The following is a 17,883-nucleotide window of genomic DNA, read 5'->3' as shown; positions in this document are numbered from 1 at the left end:
TCATGCTGTTTTGTGTTTTCCCAAGAAACGTTTGCATTCTCATGCTAATTGTTTCGCGTTCTCCCAAGAAACTGTTGCGTTCTCACGCTAATTGTTTTGCGTTCTCACAAGAAACTTTTGCATTCTCACGCTAATTGTTTTGCATTCTCACGCTAATTGTTTTACATTTAGACACGAAACTTTCACGTTCTCACGCTGTTTTGCGTTTTCCCAAGAGAACGTTTGTTTTCTCACGCTAATTGTTTTGCGTTCTCACAAGAAACTTTTGCATTCTCACGCTAATTGTTTTGCATTCTCACTTGAAACATTTGCATTCTCACGCTAATTGTTTGAATTCTATTTAAAAAAATTTAGTTCTCACGTTAATTGTTTTGCGTTCTACCAAGAAACTGTTGTGTTCTCACGCTAATTGTTTTGCGTTCTCCCAAGAAACTTTTGCATTCTCACGCTAATTGTTTGAATTCTCCTTAAAAATGTTGAGTTCTCACGTTAATTGTTTTGCGTTCTACCAAGAAACGTTTGCATTCTCACACTAATTGTTTGAATTCTCCTTAAAAATGTTGAGTTCTCACGTTAATTTTTTTGCGTTCTACCAAGAAACTTTTGCATTCTCACACTAATTGTTTTGTGTTCTCACAAGAAACATTTGCGTTCCCACGCTAATTGTTTTGCATTCTCACAAAATATTTTTGCATTCTCACCCTAATTGTTTTACATTTACACAAGAAACTTTCACGTTCTCATGCTGTTTTGCGTTTTCCCAAGAAACGTTTGCATTCTCATGCTAATTGTTTCGCGTTCTCCCAAGAAACTGTTGCGTTCTCACGCTAATTGTTTTGTGTTCTCACAAAAAACATTTGCATTCTCACGCTAATTGTTTTGCGTTCTCACAAGAAACTTTTGCATTCTCACGCTAATTGTTTTGCATTCTCACTTGAAACATTTGCATTCTCACGCTAATTGTTTGAATTCTATTTAAAAAAATTTAGTTCTCACGTTAATTGTTTTGCGTTCTACCAAGAAACTGTTGTGTTCTCACGCTAATTGTTTGAATTCTCCTTAAAAATGTTGAGTTCTCACGTTATTTGTTTTGCGTTCTACCAAGAAACGTTTGCATTCTCACACTAATTGTTTGAATTCTCCTTAAAAATGTTGAGTTCTCACATTAATTTTTTTGTGTTCTACCAAGAAACTTTTGCATTCTCACACTAATTGTTTTGTGTTCTCAAAAGAAACATTTGTGTTCCCACGCTAATTGTTTTGCATTCTCACAAAATATTTTTGTATTCTCACCCTAATTGTTTTACATTTACACAAGAAACTTTCACGTTCTCACGCTGTTTTGCATTTTCCCAAGAGAACATTTGTATTCTCACGCTAATTGTTTTGCGTTCTCACAAGATACTTTTGCATTCTCACGCTAATTGTTTTGCATTCTCACTTGAAACATTTGCATTCTCATGCTAATTGTTTGAATTCTCCTTAAAAATTTTGAGTTCTCACGTTAATTGTTTTGCGTTCTCCCAAGAAACTTTTGCATTCTCACGCTAATTGTTTGAATTCTCCTTAAAAATGTTGAGTTCTCACGCTAATTGTTTTGCGTTCTCCCAAGAAACTTTTGCATTTTCACGCTAATTGTTTGAATTCTCCTTAAAAATGTTGAGTTCTCACGTTAATTGTTTTGCGTTCTCCCAAGAAACTGTTGTGTTCTCACGTTAATTGTTTTGCGTTCTACCAATAAACTTTTGCATTCTCACACTAATTGTTTGAATTCTCCTTAAAAATGTTGAGTTCTCATGTTAATTGTTTTGCGTTCTACCAAGAAACTTTTGCATTCCCACGCTAATTGTTTTGCATTTTCACAAAATATTTTTGCATTCTCACCCTAATTGTTTTACATTTACACAAGAAACTTTCACGTTCTCACGCTGTTTTGCGTTTTCCCAAGAAACGTTTGCATTCTCACACGAATTGTTTTGCGTTCTCACAAGAAACTTTTGCATTCTCCCAAGAAACTTTTGCATTCTCACGCTAATTGTTTGAATTCCCCTTAAAAATGTTGAGTTCTCACGTTAATTGTTTTGTGTTCTACCAAGAAACTTTTGCATTCTCACACTAATTGTTTTGCGTTCTCACAAGAAACATTTGCGTTCCCACGCTAATTGTTTTGCATTCTCACAAAATATTTTTGCATTCTCACCCTAATTGTTTTACATTTACACAAGAAACGTTCACGTTCTCACACTGTTTTGCATTTTCCCAAGAAACGTTTGCATTCTCACGCGAATTGTTTTGCGTTCTCCCAAGAAACTGTTGCATTCTCACGCTAATTGTTTTGCGTTCTCCCAATAAACTTTTGCATTCTCACACTAATTGTTTGAATTCTCCTTAAAAATGTTGAGTTCTCATGTTAATTGTTTTGCGTTCTACCAAGAAACTTTTGCATTCTCACACAAATTGTTTTGTGTTCTCACAAGACACATTTGCGTTCCCACGCTAATTGTTTTGCATTCTCACAAAATATTTTTGCATTCTCACCCTAATTGTTTTACATTTACACAAGAAACTTTCACGTTCTCATGCTGTTTTGCGTTTTCCCAAGAAACGTTTGCATTCTCATGCTAATTGTTTCGCGTTCTCCCATGAAACTGTTGCGTTCTCACGCTAATTGTTTTGTGTTCTCACAAGAAACATTTGCATTCTCACGCTAATTGTTTTGTATTCTCACGCTAATTTTTTTACATTTAGACACGAAACTTTCACGTTCTCACGCTGTTTTGTGTTTTCCCAAGAGAACGTTTGTTTTCTCACGCTAATTGTTTTGCGTTCTCACAAGAAACTTTTGCATTCTCACGCTAATTGTTTTGCATTCTCACTTGAAAGATTTGCATTCTCACGCTAATTGTTTGAATTCTATTTAAAAGAATTTTGTTCTCACGTTAATTGTTTTGCGTTCTACCAAGAAACTGTTGTGTTCTCACGCTAATTGTTTGAATTCTCCTTAAAAATGTTGAGTTCTCACGCTAATATTTTTGCGTTCTCCCAAGAAACTTTTGCATTCTCACGCTAATTGTTTGAATTCTCCTTAAAAATGTTGAGTTCTCACGTTAATTGTTTTGCGTTCTACCAAGAAACTTTTGCATTCTCGCACTAATTGTTTGAATTCTCCTTAAAAAAAAATTGTTCTCACGTTAATTGTTTTGCGTTCTACCAAGAAACTTTTGCATTCTCACGCTAATTGTTTGAATTCTCCTTAAAAATTTTGAGTTTTCACGTTAATTGTTTTGCGTTCTCCCAAGAAACTTTTGCATTCTCACACTAATTGTTTGAATTCTCCTTAAAAATTTTTAGTTCTCACGTTAATTGTTTTGCGTTCTACCAAAAGACTGTTGTGTTCTCACGCTAATTGTTTTGCGTTCTCCCAAGAAATTGTTGCGTTCTCACGCTAATTGTTTTGCGTTCTCCCAAGAAACTGTTGCATTCTCACGCTAATTGTTTTGCGTTCTCACAAGAAACGTTTGCATTCTCACGCTTATTGCTTTGCATTCTCACAAGAATCTTTTGCATTCTCACGCTAATTGTTTTGCGTTCTCCCAAGAAACGTTTGCATTCTCACGCTAATTGTTTTGCGTTCTCCCAAGAAATGTTTGCATTCTCACGCTAATTGTTTTGCGTTCTCCCAAGAAACGTTTGCATTCTCACGCTAATTGTTTCGCGTTCTCACGCTAATTGTTTTGTGTTCTCAAAAGAAACATTTGCATTCCCACGCCAAAGCAACATGCTAAAAAAACACTCAGAACATTTTAGCAACTCCAGAGCAATGACCTTAGAATTGAAGCAGCAAGTTTTAAACAGGAAATCATCATTCACATTTTCTTAAAAATCAAGTTTTATCTTCATATTGTGTGGTGTTGGAGTCAGCCAGTGTTATATTTTAGCACAAATCAGTACAATTAAATAGTTGGAACATCTAATTAAAATGCCTATGGCATCAGCACAGTTAATGGCTGCTGAGCTCCTTAAAAGTTTTAATTCTTCTAAACAACCAGTTCTGATAATTTGCTTAATTGTATTTCTACATTACTTAAAATGACACAGCTAACTGTGATCTCACACTAACTTCTACGCTACTTGGTTTGCTTGTCCTTCAGGACCACCTGTGTACATCTCAAATGCCAGTGCGATTCAGATCGGAAGTAACAACACAATGAATCTGCGAGGTTCTGAAAACAGCTTTAACAGGTCATTATCCACTGGATCCACCAACAAAGCCAGATATAAAGAACTCCTGCTGAAATATGGTAAGACTTGTCTTCATTCCTAAAAAGTGCCTGACTGATACTAAAAATCCTATATAATAGATCCTTTGTGGCTTTTTATTAATATGCCTGACCTTCATTAAATCTTTGTACAATGGATTGAGAACAATCCAGAACAAGACAATGTAACAACAGTTGTTTACCGCAAACCATGCACTATGTTAGTTGTTTAACAAAGAAAGAGTAGAAATGAGGTAATATAACTAATTATTCAATTCTATTTATTTTATATCAACTAATTAACAAAATGAAGGTAGATGAAAATTAAATTAACTGTGCTGTTCCTCGAGAAGACACCAAGGAAAAGTGTATTGAACAAATGCATTGGTTCAAATTTGACATTACTCTTGGTTTGATGTATTGGGGATTAAAACTTGAACAGACTCTAGAAGTCTATACTGAATCTTCATGTAAAATTCACAACATCCTGTTTTAAAAGTAAATAATAATAATATTTTTTGTTGTAGTGCGCTATCCCTCTCTGTCACTCACTCGAAGTTGTCAATGTAGTGACACTATGGGTCACTCTTGGGAGCCCCAAACACCTCTGATCTTTGAAAAAAGGCCAATGGAAATTTGCTAGTGGAATTCGCTTGCCACTCCCCCGTACATATGGGTATAAAAGGAGCTGACTCGCAACCACTCATTCAGATTTTCTCTTCGTAGCCCAGTGGTTGTGTATCAGCGAGCTAAATTCCTCCACCGTTCCATTCACCTCGAAAAACTGTTGGATTTATGGCGCATTACAGCAGCTTCTCCCACTCTTACACTGGTGGAGTGCAGAGAATGCCCATGGGCTCTTCAGCAGATTGAAAGAGTATATTCTCCTCTAAAATAATATATTTTCCTTCTAAAAGAGTGGCACTCATGGAGAGCATCTTTTTAAAGAACATGGCAATGAACATGAACATGGCAAGAATGCAGTCGCGGCTTTCCTTCGTCAGAGGGAAAGCCATCCCAGTGGCTCCCCACCTCGGTCCTTTACCTACGGGTACGAGGCCGTGTCTGTTAGCACTGGGGGTGATTCCAATGGGAGTCACTCTGCCAGGTAACCCCCCATGGACATCCCATTCCCCAGGACACTCGTTTGCCCTGGTCGAGTTCTGTGATTGGACCACCGGCTCGTCTATGCGCAAATTCACAATCTTATTTGGGGCTCACGAAGCGGATGAGCTCTTGATTGCAGAATTGGAGAGCAGGCTGGTTCATTCTGATGCCGAGGCTCGATGGGAATCCCACTTTCAGGTGTGGTTGCCCCGTCACATGCCGACGTGGTGATGATGGACATGCTTGCCCGGGTCACTGCGAGAGTCGGGCTGGAGTGGACCCCTCCACCCCACCCTTACCCCTCACAGCTTGATGATTGGTTCCTGGCCAGTCCTATGGTGGGTACTCGGACCCAGGTAAGTGCTTCAATGTGCCTAGTCTCAGCACGGTCACGAGTTCGGGGTTCGAGCTCCCTCGATGTGGCACCTCCGGCTCCGCCCTGTCATGAGGCCCCACACGCTGGTACGTCCAATGCCATTGTTCCTTTGGTTCCCCTCGCCTGGAACTTGGGGTTGTGGCTTGCGTTTCCAACCCGTCGCGATGGCTCAGTTTACCAGGTGCCCGCCCCGGTTCAGCGGCATCCAGTTTACCTCAGTGAAGGGCAAGAACGCCGCTGCCCTATGTGCGGAGATTGCGACCCTTCTACGGAAGGACGCGATAGAGCCTGTCCCTCCGGCTGAGATGAAAAAGGGGTTCCATAGCCCCTACTTCATCATACCAAAGAAAGTAAATGGGTTGTGGCCAATCTTGGACCTGCGAGAACTGAACCGGGCCTTGCACAGACTCCCGTTCAAGATGCTAACACAGAAACTCTGCGGTGTCTTCCCCTTGGGAAGGGACACCTCCTCGATGCTGGTACTTATGGCCCCCAGCTAAAAAATTATTTTTACTCTTTTTTTGGGGAGAAAAAAGAGAAGAGGCCAAAAAAAAAAGGCTGTTCCCTGATGGAGGGAATGAGACGTTGTGTCGATTGTAGTGACACAAGGGGCTTCTGTCGAGAGCCTCGTCTCGTTCCCTCCATCAGGGAACGGGGGTTACACTAGTAATCTAGACATTCCCCTTCTGTCACTCACTCAAAGTTTTGTCAATTGTAGTAACACAAGGGGTCCCATTAAATAACGCCTCTTCTCACTGAACCATGTTACGTGATCTGCTGATGCTGGTGCAAGCAAGCTGTTGCATGCCAAAGGAGCATGGACATCAGACTGCATGGAACCTCCCCCAACGCCCCACTAAGACGTCATATTGTTTTTACTAGGTTCCTGGCATCCTACCAAGGTTTTCCCTTGAGGGGTGGGAACAAGCGACGTGACAAGCATGGGAGCAGGACGTGCCAGCCGCTGCCTCTTCTCTCTCTATGTTTCTCCTCATAGAGTGTTAGATGTGGCTGGGGCCATCTAGCTATAACATGCATCGGGGAAGGTGTTCTTTTCCAGTCCTATTCTTTCAGGGGAAAAAGACCCCATGGAGACCACATTCTGCCCAGGCTGGGGAGGTGACTATGTGGCAAATACATCACATGGGCCTGTTACACCACACATGGAAGGGGCGCGGTGATAGGTCCTGCCTAATGAGGGAGGAGCTCTACTAACAGGGCGACCAGGTTAGCGGGGACTGCCCAAGGGAGATGCGGCTCCGCCTGACAGGGGGACCTTACTGTGGAAAATAAATTACAGGGGGTTACCGTGATAACCAGCACCTATGGAGCATCTATTCTAGTACAGAGTAATTAGTACCCGTAGTGGATCTGGTCGGGATTTCCTCCACTGAATTCGCGAGCCAGAGGGCTGGGAGGAAGAACATCCAGGGAGCACGTGATTGTGGACTCACCTGGGAGTAAAAGTGCACGTGTTCACCTCTGGGGAGGGGAAAGGCACTAGCGCAAGCGGTATACCTGGTCAGTTGTTACCAAATTCTACATGCTCGTCCTGACAAAATACAGGGCGAAACTGACTCAAACCAGAGATTGTAGAATCTCACAAAGGTATTTGGTGTTGCCCAGCCCGCTGCTCTGCAGATGTCTGCTAAGGGGGTGCCTTTGGCCAGTGTACATGAGGATGCCACACTCTATGTAGAGTGTGCTCAAACCAGCAAGGGGGCAGGCACTGCCTGGGTCCGATAGGTCAATGTGCTGGCATCGACTACCCAGTGGACGAGCCTCTGTTTGGAGACAGCGTTCCCTTTCCGCTGTCCGCCACAGCAAACAAAGAGCTGCTCAGAGAATATTTTGCCTCTGCCTCCTCCTGGGGCAGCTCAATTGCAGTTTCACTAGCTGGTCCCTGAAAGTGGTCGTAGGAACCTTGGGCACATAGCCCGGTCGAGGTCTTAGGATGACATGAGCATCTGCCAGACCGAACTGCAGGCAAGTTTTGCTGACAGAGAACGCTTGCAGGTCTCCAACCCTCTTGATGGAAGTGACCGCAATCAGGAGGGCCGTCTTCTAGGAGAGGGCACTTAGCTCGACTGGCCCTAGCAGCTCGAAGGGGGTTCTCTGAAGGCCCGCAAGGACAGTGGGAGGATTCAACCTCCGGGCACCTCTTAGAAACCTGATAATCAAGTCATGCTTTACTAGGGACTTACCATCCACTGCATCGTGGTGAGACGCTATAGAGGTTACATACACCTTTAAGATGGAGGGGGACAGCCGCCCCTCCAGCTTTTCCTGCAGGAATGAGAGCACTGAACCGACAGCGCACCTCTGCGGGTCTTCAGATCGAGAAGAACACCAATTTGTGAACAGATGCTACTTTAGGGCGTAAAGCTGCCTGGTAGATGGAGCTCTGGCTTGGTTGATCGTGTTTATAACAGCTGGTGGTAGACCACTTAGATCTTCTGTATCCTGTCCAGGGGCCACACATGGAGGTTCCAGAGTTCTGGGTGCGGATGCCAGAGGGTGCCCCGTCCCCCTCAGGGGAATTTGCCAGGGAGGTGCTGTTGCGAGGAGCATGAGGTCCGAGAGCCAAGTCTGAGTGGGCCAGTAGGGGGCCACTAGATTGACTTGTTCCTCGTCCTCCCTTACCTTGCACAGCACCTGTGCAAGTAGGCTCACTGGGGGAAATGCATACTTGCACAGCCCCCGGGGCCAGCTGTGTGCCAGCGCATCTGTCCCTTAGAGGAGCCTCCGACTTGAGGGAGTACCAGAGCGGGCAATGGGAGTTCTCTTGGGAAACAAACAGGTCTACCTGTGCTTTGCCATAACAGTCCCAGATTAGCTGAACCACCTGGGGGTGGAGCCTCCACTCTCCAATAACCAAGGCCTGTTGCGTCCACTGCCGTGTTTAGGCTACCCGGGATATGAGTGCCGTGCAGCGACTTCAGTCGCTGACTCCAAAGGAGAAGATAGCGTGTGACGAGAGTGCACACCACCTTGTTGATTTATGTGCACTACTGTCGCGGTACTGTCTAAATGGATCAAGACGTGTTTGCCTCGGTTCAGTGGGAGAAATCTCCGCATGGCAAGAAATACAGACAGCAACTCAGGCGGTTGATGTGCCAAAGTAACCGCGGACCTGACCGGGAGCCGGCGGCAGCGTGCCCGTTGCACACAGCGCCCCAACCCTTTTTGGAGGCATCTGTGGTTACCACGATGCATCTGGACACCTGCTGTCCAAGGGTTGAATAATTGGCGGCAGAGGGGGGTGAAGACCACATGATATGTGCCGTGGTGCCATGCCCACCTGCGACTCGAGTCTGAAGCCAGTGCTGAAGCGGTGTTATATGCATCAACCGTGGCTGAGGATGCCATATGCCCCAGGAGCCTCGGGAACGGTTTTACAACGAAAGGAAATTCAGCATTGTCTGTGCTCGCTCGTTTGTGAGGCGCGCTATCAATGAGACTGAGTCTAACTCAATGCCGAGAAAAGAGATGCTCTGAACTGGGGAGAGCTTGCTCTTTTCCCAGTTGACCTGAAGCCCTAAACGGCTGACATACCTGAGCACCTGGTCCCTGTGAGCACATAGTACCTCTAGAGAATGAGCAAAGATCAGCCAGTCATCGAGATAGTTGAGTATGTTGATGCCCACTTCCCTTAGCGGGGCAAGGGCGGCCTTTGCGACCTTCGTGAAGATGCAAGGGGACAGGGACGGGCTGAAAGGGAAGACCTTGTACTGGTAAGCCCGGCCCTCGAATGTGAACCGATGAAAGGGTCATTGTTGGGGCAAATCGAGACATGAATGTAAGCGTCCTTCAGGTCTACCTCTGCGAACCAATCTTGATGCCGGACGCATGTTAGAATGTTTTTTTGCGTGAGCATCTTTAACGGGAGTTTGTGCAGAGCCCGGTTGAGAACTTGCAGGTCCAAGATTGGCCTCAACCCACCTCCTTTTTTGGGTAAGATGAAGTAACGGCTGTAGAAACCCTTCTCCATCTCGGCTGGAGGGACAGGCTCTATACCTTTTAACAGGTTAGCTATTTCCGCACGCAGTGTGCTGGCTTTTTTGCCATGCACCAATGCTGCTGAAACGGGGTGGGGCCTGGCGAACTGAATCACGTAGCTGAGTCGGATGGTCCTGGCCAGCCAGCACGTAGGGTTGGAAAGTGGAAGCCACATGTACAAGCTCTGCGCGAGTGCCACTAAGGGGATGATCACTTTTGATGTACCTGGTGGGGCTTCGCAGATGCGTGAGCAGGTAGTGTTGCGTTAGGAGACAAAGTTGCGTCCTGAGGCATGTGTGCTGAGAAAAGACTCAACGTACTTGCCTCCCTCTGTGTACCCGCGTGAGGTTAGTGACTGAGGAGGAGGTCCTAATGAGGCGTCCCCTGGACTCATCAGAACCGGCCAGCCGGAGTTGTGTACATTGTACAGTCGTGGGTGTGGAGGTGAAGTTTCTACATCCATAGTGGCACTTTGCCTGTAAGAGTTTGATGCCAGTGTGCTGTGAGAACAGCGTGTGCGGGCACCAGCTAGGTGACCCAAGGGATGAAGAAATCACTCGTTTATTGACAATGTGGGTACCGCAGCCCAAAGGAGGTGCAGCAAATGAAAATAAGGAAAACATGGATTCTCCTCCCGGCCCTCCACCGGGGGACGGAGTGGTCTGGCTACCAGTTCCTGTGTGAATATCTCATCCCTTGGGTGGTCCGTCTCTGGAATGCTTGGGAGCTTTCCGGGTCCTCGACAAGGCTCGTGAGACAAGGTCAGTAGCTGAACGCAGATCCTGCAGCACATCAGGATCAGGACTACCCATGTGCAGATCTTTTAGTACCTTGGCCTGGTGGACTTGCAGGAGGGCCATGGCATGCAGGGCGGAGGCAGCCTGTCCAAAGGCTTTGTAGGCTTTCGCTATGAGTGACGACGTCATCCTACAGGCTTTGGAGGGGAGTGCAGGGCAATCCCGCCAAGTGGAGTGGCGTTCCCTTTAAGGAAGGAAAGCAGCGACCGCAATGATGCCATGGTCAAGATCTTGCAATGAGTACATGAACCATCCACAAACGCTGCCTCGGTGTGATCACAACCTAGATAGGCAGTGCCTATGCCGTCAGAAGCAGAGAGATATCTGCTGCATCCAGGAACAACACAAAGCCGGAAAGGTATTTTGAAAAAGACGCGTCCTTAAATAGACGTTCAACACCAATGTGTTCACTCTTTTAGAGAAATGATTACTCATTTAGAGAACTATTGCTCTTTTAGAACACTGTAGAAGCACCCAGGGGTGTGGACTGCACTCGCGTGCAGAGAAGGGAGATAGCCGCTGGTAATGCGCCGTAGATCCAACAGCAATGCTCTAGAGGTGCAATGCTCTAGAGGAGTGGACCAGTAGTGAGTTTCTCAGCTCGCTGATCACACAACCACTCGGCTCCGAAGAAAGAATCTGACTGAACAGATGCACGATCCCTGCCTTTTATACCCGTATGTCCGGGGGCGAGACATGCAAAAGAAGCCCCTTGTGTCACTACAATCGACACACCGTCGAGTGAGTGAGAGAAGGGGAACGGAGATTACGAGAGTAACCGAGACGTTTCTCATACCTAAAGCACTACAACACAGACAACACAGAAGAATAATTAGCAAAAAAAACATGATAAAGTGACAAATTAGCAATTACAAGCATAAGACAAATAATCAATTCATGTTCTAATTAGATACACAGTTGAGTATCCTGGAGACTATTCTAATCAGTACAAGCTAACAGTTATCTACTGTCAGTTTGAATTATTACATTTATGAGTAACAGCTGGTGTGCCAATGAGTAGAACCTCAGTCTCAGAACAGTTTAGTTTAAGAAAATTATATTGCATCCTTGTTTTTATTTCATGTAAACTCTCAGTAATAACTGTTGAGGTGGATGTAATATCAGGCTTTGTGCTGATCAGCCTAGCAATAATACCCCAAATCATATTTCTTAACCATGTGTCTAAGGGGCAGCATGTAAATGCTAAATAGTGTGGGACCCAGGACTGATACCTGCAGGACACTCTGACATACTAGCACAGTTACAGAGTTGTTGTTTCCCGGAAACAACAAACTGGGAATGATCGGTAAGCTTGGATCTAAACCAATCCGTCTCAGTACCAGAGTCTCAGCCACCTCTGCACACTTTCAGGAACAATGGTATGGCAAACTGTTTAAATTGCAGCAGTAAGGTCTAACAAAACTAAAATGTTACATAAGGAAATCAATGAAATTCATGACTCTTATATATATACACTCACCTAAAGGATTATTAGGAACACCATACTAATACTGTGTTTGACCCCCTTTCGCCTTCAGAACTGCCTTAATTCTACGTGGCATTGATTCAACAAGGTGCTGAAAGCATTCTTTAGAAATGTTGGCCCATATTGATAGGATAGCATCTTGCAGTTGATGGAGATTTGTGGGATGCACATCCAGGGCACGAAGCTCCCGTTCCACCACATCCCAAAGATGCTCTATTGGGTTGAGATCTGGTGACTGTGGGGGCCATTTTAGTACAGTGAACTCATTGTCATGTTCAAGAAACCAATTTGAAATGATTCGAGCTTTGTGACATGGTGCATTATCCTGCTGGAAGTAGCCATCAGAGGATGGGTACATGGTGGCCATAAAGGGATGGACATGGTCAGAAACAATGCTCAGGTAGGCCGTGGCATTTAAACGATGCCCAATTGGCACTAAGGTGCCTAAAGTGTGCCAAGAAAACATCCCCCACACCATTACACCACCACCAACAGCCTGCACAGTGGTAACAAGGCATGATGGATCCATGTTCTCATTCTGTTTACGCCAAATTCTGACTCTACCATCTGAATGTCTCAACAGAAATCGAGACTCATCAGACCAGGCAACATTTTTCCAGTCTTCAACTGTCCAATTTTGGTGAGCACTTGCAAATTGTAGCCTCTTTCCTATTTGTAGTGGAGATGAGTGGTACCCGGTGGGGTCTTCTGCTGTTGTAGCCCATCCGCCTCAAGGTTGTGCATGTTGTGGCTTCACAAATGCTTTGCTGCATACCTCGGTTGTAACGAGTGGTTATTTCAGGCAAAGTTGCTCTTCTATCAACTTGAATCAGTCGGCCCATTCTATTCTGACCTCTAGCATCAACAAGGCATTTTCGCCCACAGGGCTGCCGCATACTGGATGTTTTTCCCTTTTCACACCATTCTTTGTAAACCCTAGAAATGGTTGTGCGTGAAAATCCCAGTAACTGAGCAGATTGTGAAATACTCAGACCGGCCCGTCTGGCACCAACAACCATGCCACGCTCAAAATCGCTTAAATCACCTTTCTTTCCCATTCTGACATTCAGTTTGGAGTTCAGGAGATTGTCTTGACCAGGACCACACCCCTAAATGCATTGAAGCAACTGCCATGTGATTGGTTGATTAGATAATTGCATTAATGAGAAATTGAACAGGTGTTCCTAATAATCCTTTAGGTGAGTGTATGTATATATATATATATATATATACCCCTTCAGTGTTTAAACTGAATATTTGATATGCGCACGTGAGCGGCACTGAAATGCCCCTTTCATCTGATTGATCAACTTGCCCCGTCGTCTATGACTGCCTTAATCCAATCAACTACAATTAAAGTTTGGATCGCTCTGAAAATTTGTCACAATTTTCATGACAACATGAAAGAAGTTTGTTTGAAATCTTTGCAAATTTATTACAAATAAAAAATGAAAAAAATCACATGTACATAAGTATTTACAGCCTTTGCCATGACACTCAAAATTGAGCTCAGGTGCATCCTGTTTCCACTGATCATCCTTGAGATGTTTCTACAAATTGATTGGAGTCCACCAGTGGTAAATTAAGTTGATTGGACATGATTTGTAAAGGCACACATCTGTCTATATAAGGTCCCACAGTTAACAGTGCATGTCAGAGCACAAACCAAGCCATGAAGTCCAAGGAATTATCTGTAGATCTCCGAGACACGATTATATCGAGGCACAGATCTGGGGAAGGGTACAGAATAATGTCTGCAGCATTAATGAGCACAGTGGCCTCCATCATCCGTAAATGGAAGTTTGGAAACACCAGGACTCTTCCTAGAGCTGGCCACCCAGCCAAACTGAGCGATCAGGGAAGAAGGGCCTTAGTCAGGGAGGTGACCAAGAAACCGATGGTCACTGACAGAGCTCTAGCATTTCTCTGTGGAGAGAGGAGAACCTTCCAGAAGAACAACATCTCTGCAGCACTCCACCAATCAGGCATGTATGGTAGAGTGGCCAGATGGAAGCCACTCCTCAGTAAAAGGCAAATGACAGCCCACCTGGAGTTTCCCAAAAAGGCACCTGAAGGACTCTCAGACCATGAGAAACAAAATTATCTGGTCTGATGAAACAAAATCGAACTCTATGACCTGAATGCCAAGGGTCATGTCTGGAGGAAATCAGGCACCGCTCATCACCTGGCCAATACCATCCCTAAAGTGAAGAATGGTGGTGGCAGCATCATGCTGTGAGGATGTTTTTTAGCGGCAGGAACTGGGAGACTAGTCAGGATCGAGGGATAGATGAACAGTGTGCACATGTGACATCCTTGATGAAAACCTGCTCCAGATCGCTCTGGACCTCAGACTGGGTGAAGGTTCATCTTCCAACAGGACAACGACCCTAAGCACACAGCCAAGATAACAAAGGAGTGGCTACTGGACAACTCTGTGAATGTCCTTGAGTGGCCCAGCCAGAGCCCAGACTTGAACCCGATTGAACATCTCTGGAGAGATCTGAAAATGGCTGTGCACTGACGCTCCCCATCCAACCTCATGGAGCTTGAGAGGTCCTGCAAAGAAGAATGGGAGAAACTGCCCAAAAATAGGTGTGCCAAGCTTGTAGCATCATACACAAAAAAGACTTGAGGCTATAATTGGTGCCAAAGGTACTTCAACAAAGTATTGAGCAAAGGCTGTGAATACGTATGTACATGTGATTTGTTTGGTTTTTTATTTTTAATAAATTTGCAAAGATTTCAAACAAACTTCTTTCACGTTGTCATTATGGAGTATTGTTTGTAGAATTTTGAGGAAAATAATTAATTTAATCAATTTTGGAATAAGGCTGTAACATAACAAAATGTGGAAAAAGTGAAGCGCTGTGAATAATTTCTGGATGCACTGTATATATATATTTTTTTATTTTTTTCATAAATGTTTTTTTATAACAGATTAATCGGTTATCAGCCTTTTTTACCACCTTTTATTTTATTGTACCAGTTATTGGTATCATCAATATCCACTATTGATCGATCAATTGAAATTATATAAATGGACAAAAATACAACATAAATATATTACTACTGTATCGTTATGAAATATTCACTGTAATAATAATAAAATAATAGTTGTATTACATCTACAATGCTCTGTTGTGCTGCTCTTTATTTGACAAAAATAACTTCAATGTTGTATTTTGAGAATCTGTATAAAAACACTTCAAATAATTCAATGTTTTGTTATTCTATTTTAATTTGATACCTTTTCTCCATTTCATTGTTTTGTCATGAACAGGCGACCATAAGGTCACTGAAAGTCACCTGGAGGTTGGGCGTCAGAACATTGGTAGCAACTGGAAGCAAGTTGCTCGTAAACTGGGCCTGACCGACATAGACGTGGAAACCATTGAGCATGACTATGACCGGGACGGGTTGGCAGAGAAGGTGTATCAGATGCTGGAGCGCTGGAGGATGAAGGAAGGAATACTGGGCTCCAATGTGGGTACACTGTGCCGGGCACTGGATGGCTGCATCAAATCTGAAGTTCTCATGCAGCTACTGCTGAAGTCTCAGAATGCTACAGTCCCCTAAAACTGCACTTCTGGGAGTGTCGTAATAAAGTAATGTGCAAATTAAGTACGGGGCAAATGAATTGCTGGAGGGTAGAGCCCGACAGTCAAATAAAGGGTGCATTAAAAACCATTACTTCCTCTAACTCTCCAAACCAAGGTTAAAAATGTTTTCCGGGAATTATGTGTTTTTCGACAGTACAGAATAATGATTAATTAAATATTCTTTATAATGCTAGATTTACACATCATGGCACCAAAGGCATCTTTTTGTCCTGTCATTTGTATTTGTAATAAATTCCTACAAACACACATATATATATATATACACATGTGTGTGTGTGTTTGTATTCTTTTATAATGTCATCAACCTGCTTTAATATAATTTTTCTTCTATGAAATTATGTCTATATTCCTTATAGTTATTCAAAGTTGAAGATTATTTCCTCCCTTTGGTTTGTTTGTTTATTTAGCTTTGCAAAAGCATTCTTTAAATGCAGGTATACTTTTAAAAAAATAAATAAAGTAATATTCAGTTATGAATCAGAAATTGAATATGTTGGAAATTTTAAAATAATATTCATCTTAAGATCCATTGTTAAAAACAACTCTCTTTTTTTTCTTTTGATTTTATGCTGATGTTAAAAATAGGAAATGAGGGAAAAAAAAACATTTGTGTATGGTCCGTGTACTTTTGAGTCCATACTTTTTTATTTATTTTTTTAACCAAAAAATGAAAAATAAAAAATACAAATTTTCTTTATTGGTTTTAACACTGATAAATAAAATAAGCGGATACAAACGAATTTTCTAAATTCGGCTAAATTTTTCCCCCCTTCAGTGTTTAAACATTTATTTATGGCTTGAATATTTGATATGCGCATGTGAGCGGCACTGAAATGCCCCTTTCATCTGATTGCCCCTTTCATCTGATTTCATCTATAACTGCCTTAATCCCATCAACTAGAATTAAAGTTGGGATCGCTCTGCAAATTTGTCGCAATTTTCATAAAAGTTTCTCCCGAACCACCTTTAACTGTAAACTATGCATGCCATATGTATTAGAATCTTACTGCTTGGCACATCATGCTGTTGTTGCGAGGTGCCTCTAATGGACGATACATGAGAGATCATTTGGCAATATGCTGACTGGGAGTTGGTCTATTATATATTATTTTTAATAACATTGTATGATTTTGTAGTGACTAGTGCCGCGTCCCATTTATAAATGTAATTTTAAAAAGTTACATCACTTTGAATAAAAGCCCCATGAGTAAATATTGCTTCACCCATCTCTGCAAGAGAGCTTCTGTTGGATCTGACGGCGCATTCCAGCGGCTTTCTCCTCTCTGCGCGCTGTGCAGACTCTGCCCCTGGGCGCTTCGACAGCGCTTCTCTCATAGAAAGAGTTGACTTCTCTGAAAGAGTTTTATTTTCCTCTAAAAAGTTTGTTTTCTGGTAAAAGAGCTACACACATAAGCGTACAGAATACGGGCGGATTGACCAATCATATAAAAGGGGCGTTTCAGTGCAGCTCACATGTGCATATCAAATATTCAAGCCATAAATTAATTTTTTTAACAATGAAAGAGAACGAAAAATAAGCAATTTCCCCCTTTCTCTTCATTCCTTTTTAAATAGAAAATGAAATAGTCAACAGAAAATCAATTTGTATTTGCTTATTCTATTCATCAGTGGTAAAACCAATAAAGAAGAAACCAAATTTTTCAGTTTTTGGTTAAAATAGAAAAAGGAATGGATGCAAAAGTACACAGATCCGGGGCACTTTGAGTTTTGATAATTTGATATTCCATCTAAAAAGAAACTAAAAGGGGTGAAAAAAGAATTCACATATGTGGGTGGCCCTGAAACGCCCCTTTCTTCTGATTGGTCAACTTGCACCGACCACAGAACTGCCACTCACTGGATGTTTTTTTATTTTGGCACCATTCGGAGTAAATTCTAAGAGAACAGCAGTTACAAAAAAAATCTAACCAGCTCGTCTGGCACCAACAATCATCCATGCGATTATCTAATCATCCAATTATGTAGCAGCAGTGCATGAAATCATGCAGATACTGGTCAGGAGCTTCAGTTAATGTTCACATCAACCATCAGAATGAGGAAAGAAATGATCTCAGTGATTTAGAGTGTGGCATGATTGTTGGTGCCAGATGGGCTGGTTTGAGTATTTCTGTAACTGTTGATCTTCCACGTTCACTGTGGGGGAGGCGGATGCCAAAGCCAGAGTTCCACATCATGGCCGCCAAGCCAGAGTTCATGCCAGTGCCAGCAACATCAT

The 17,883-nt window shown here is 43.0% G+C and overlaps 1 protein-coding gene across 2 annotated transcripts in view; it reads left to right on the top strand.

Moving 5' to 3' along the window:
- The window catches only part of ripk1l (receptor (TNFRSF)-interacting serine-threonine kinase 1, like), a 41,003-nt gene extending 24,896 nt beyond the window's left edge, over positions 1-16,107 (top strand). Inside the window, exons 10-11 of one of the 2 annotated variants that reach the window (XM_052127895.1) lie at positions 4,152-4,301; positions 15,308-16,107. In XM_052127895.1, coding sequence (XP_051983855.1) covers positions 4,152-4,301; positions 15,308-15,603 — 446 coding nt within the window. In that variant the 3' untranslated portion in view covers positions 15,604-16,107. The remainder of the gene's footprint in view (positions 1-4,151; positions 4,302-15,307) is intronic. The other variant, XM_052127893.1, reaches the window with a different exon arrangement.
- The last annotated feature ends 1,776 nt before the right edge of the window (positions 16,108-17,883 follow it).

This window comes from Xyrauchen texanus, chromosome 6 (assembly GCF_025860055.1).
Source record: "Xyrauchen texanus isolate HMW12.3.18 chromosome 6, RBS_HiC_50CHRs, whole genome shotgun sequence".
In the NCBI taxonomy this organism is placed as follows: Eukaryota; Metazoa; Chordata; class Actinopteri; order Cypriniformes; family Catostomidae; genus Xyrauchen; species Xyrauchen texanus.
This window is presented reverse-complemented; position numbering and strand designations above follow the sequence as displayed.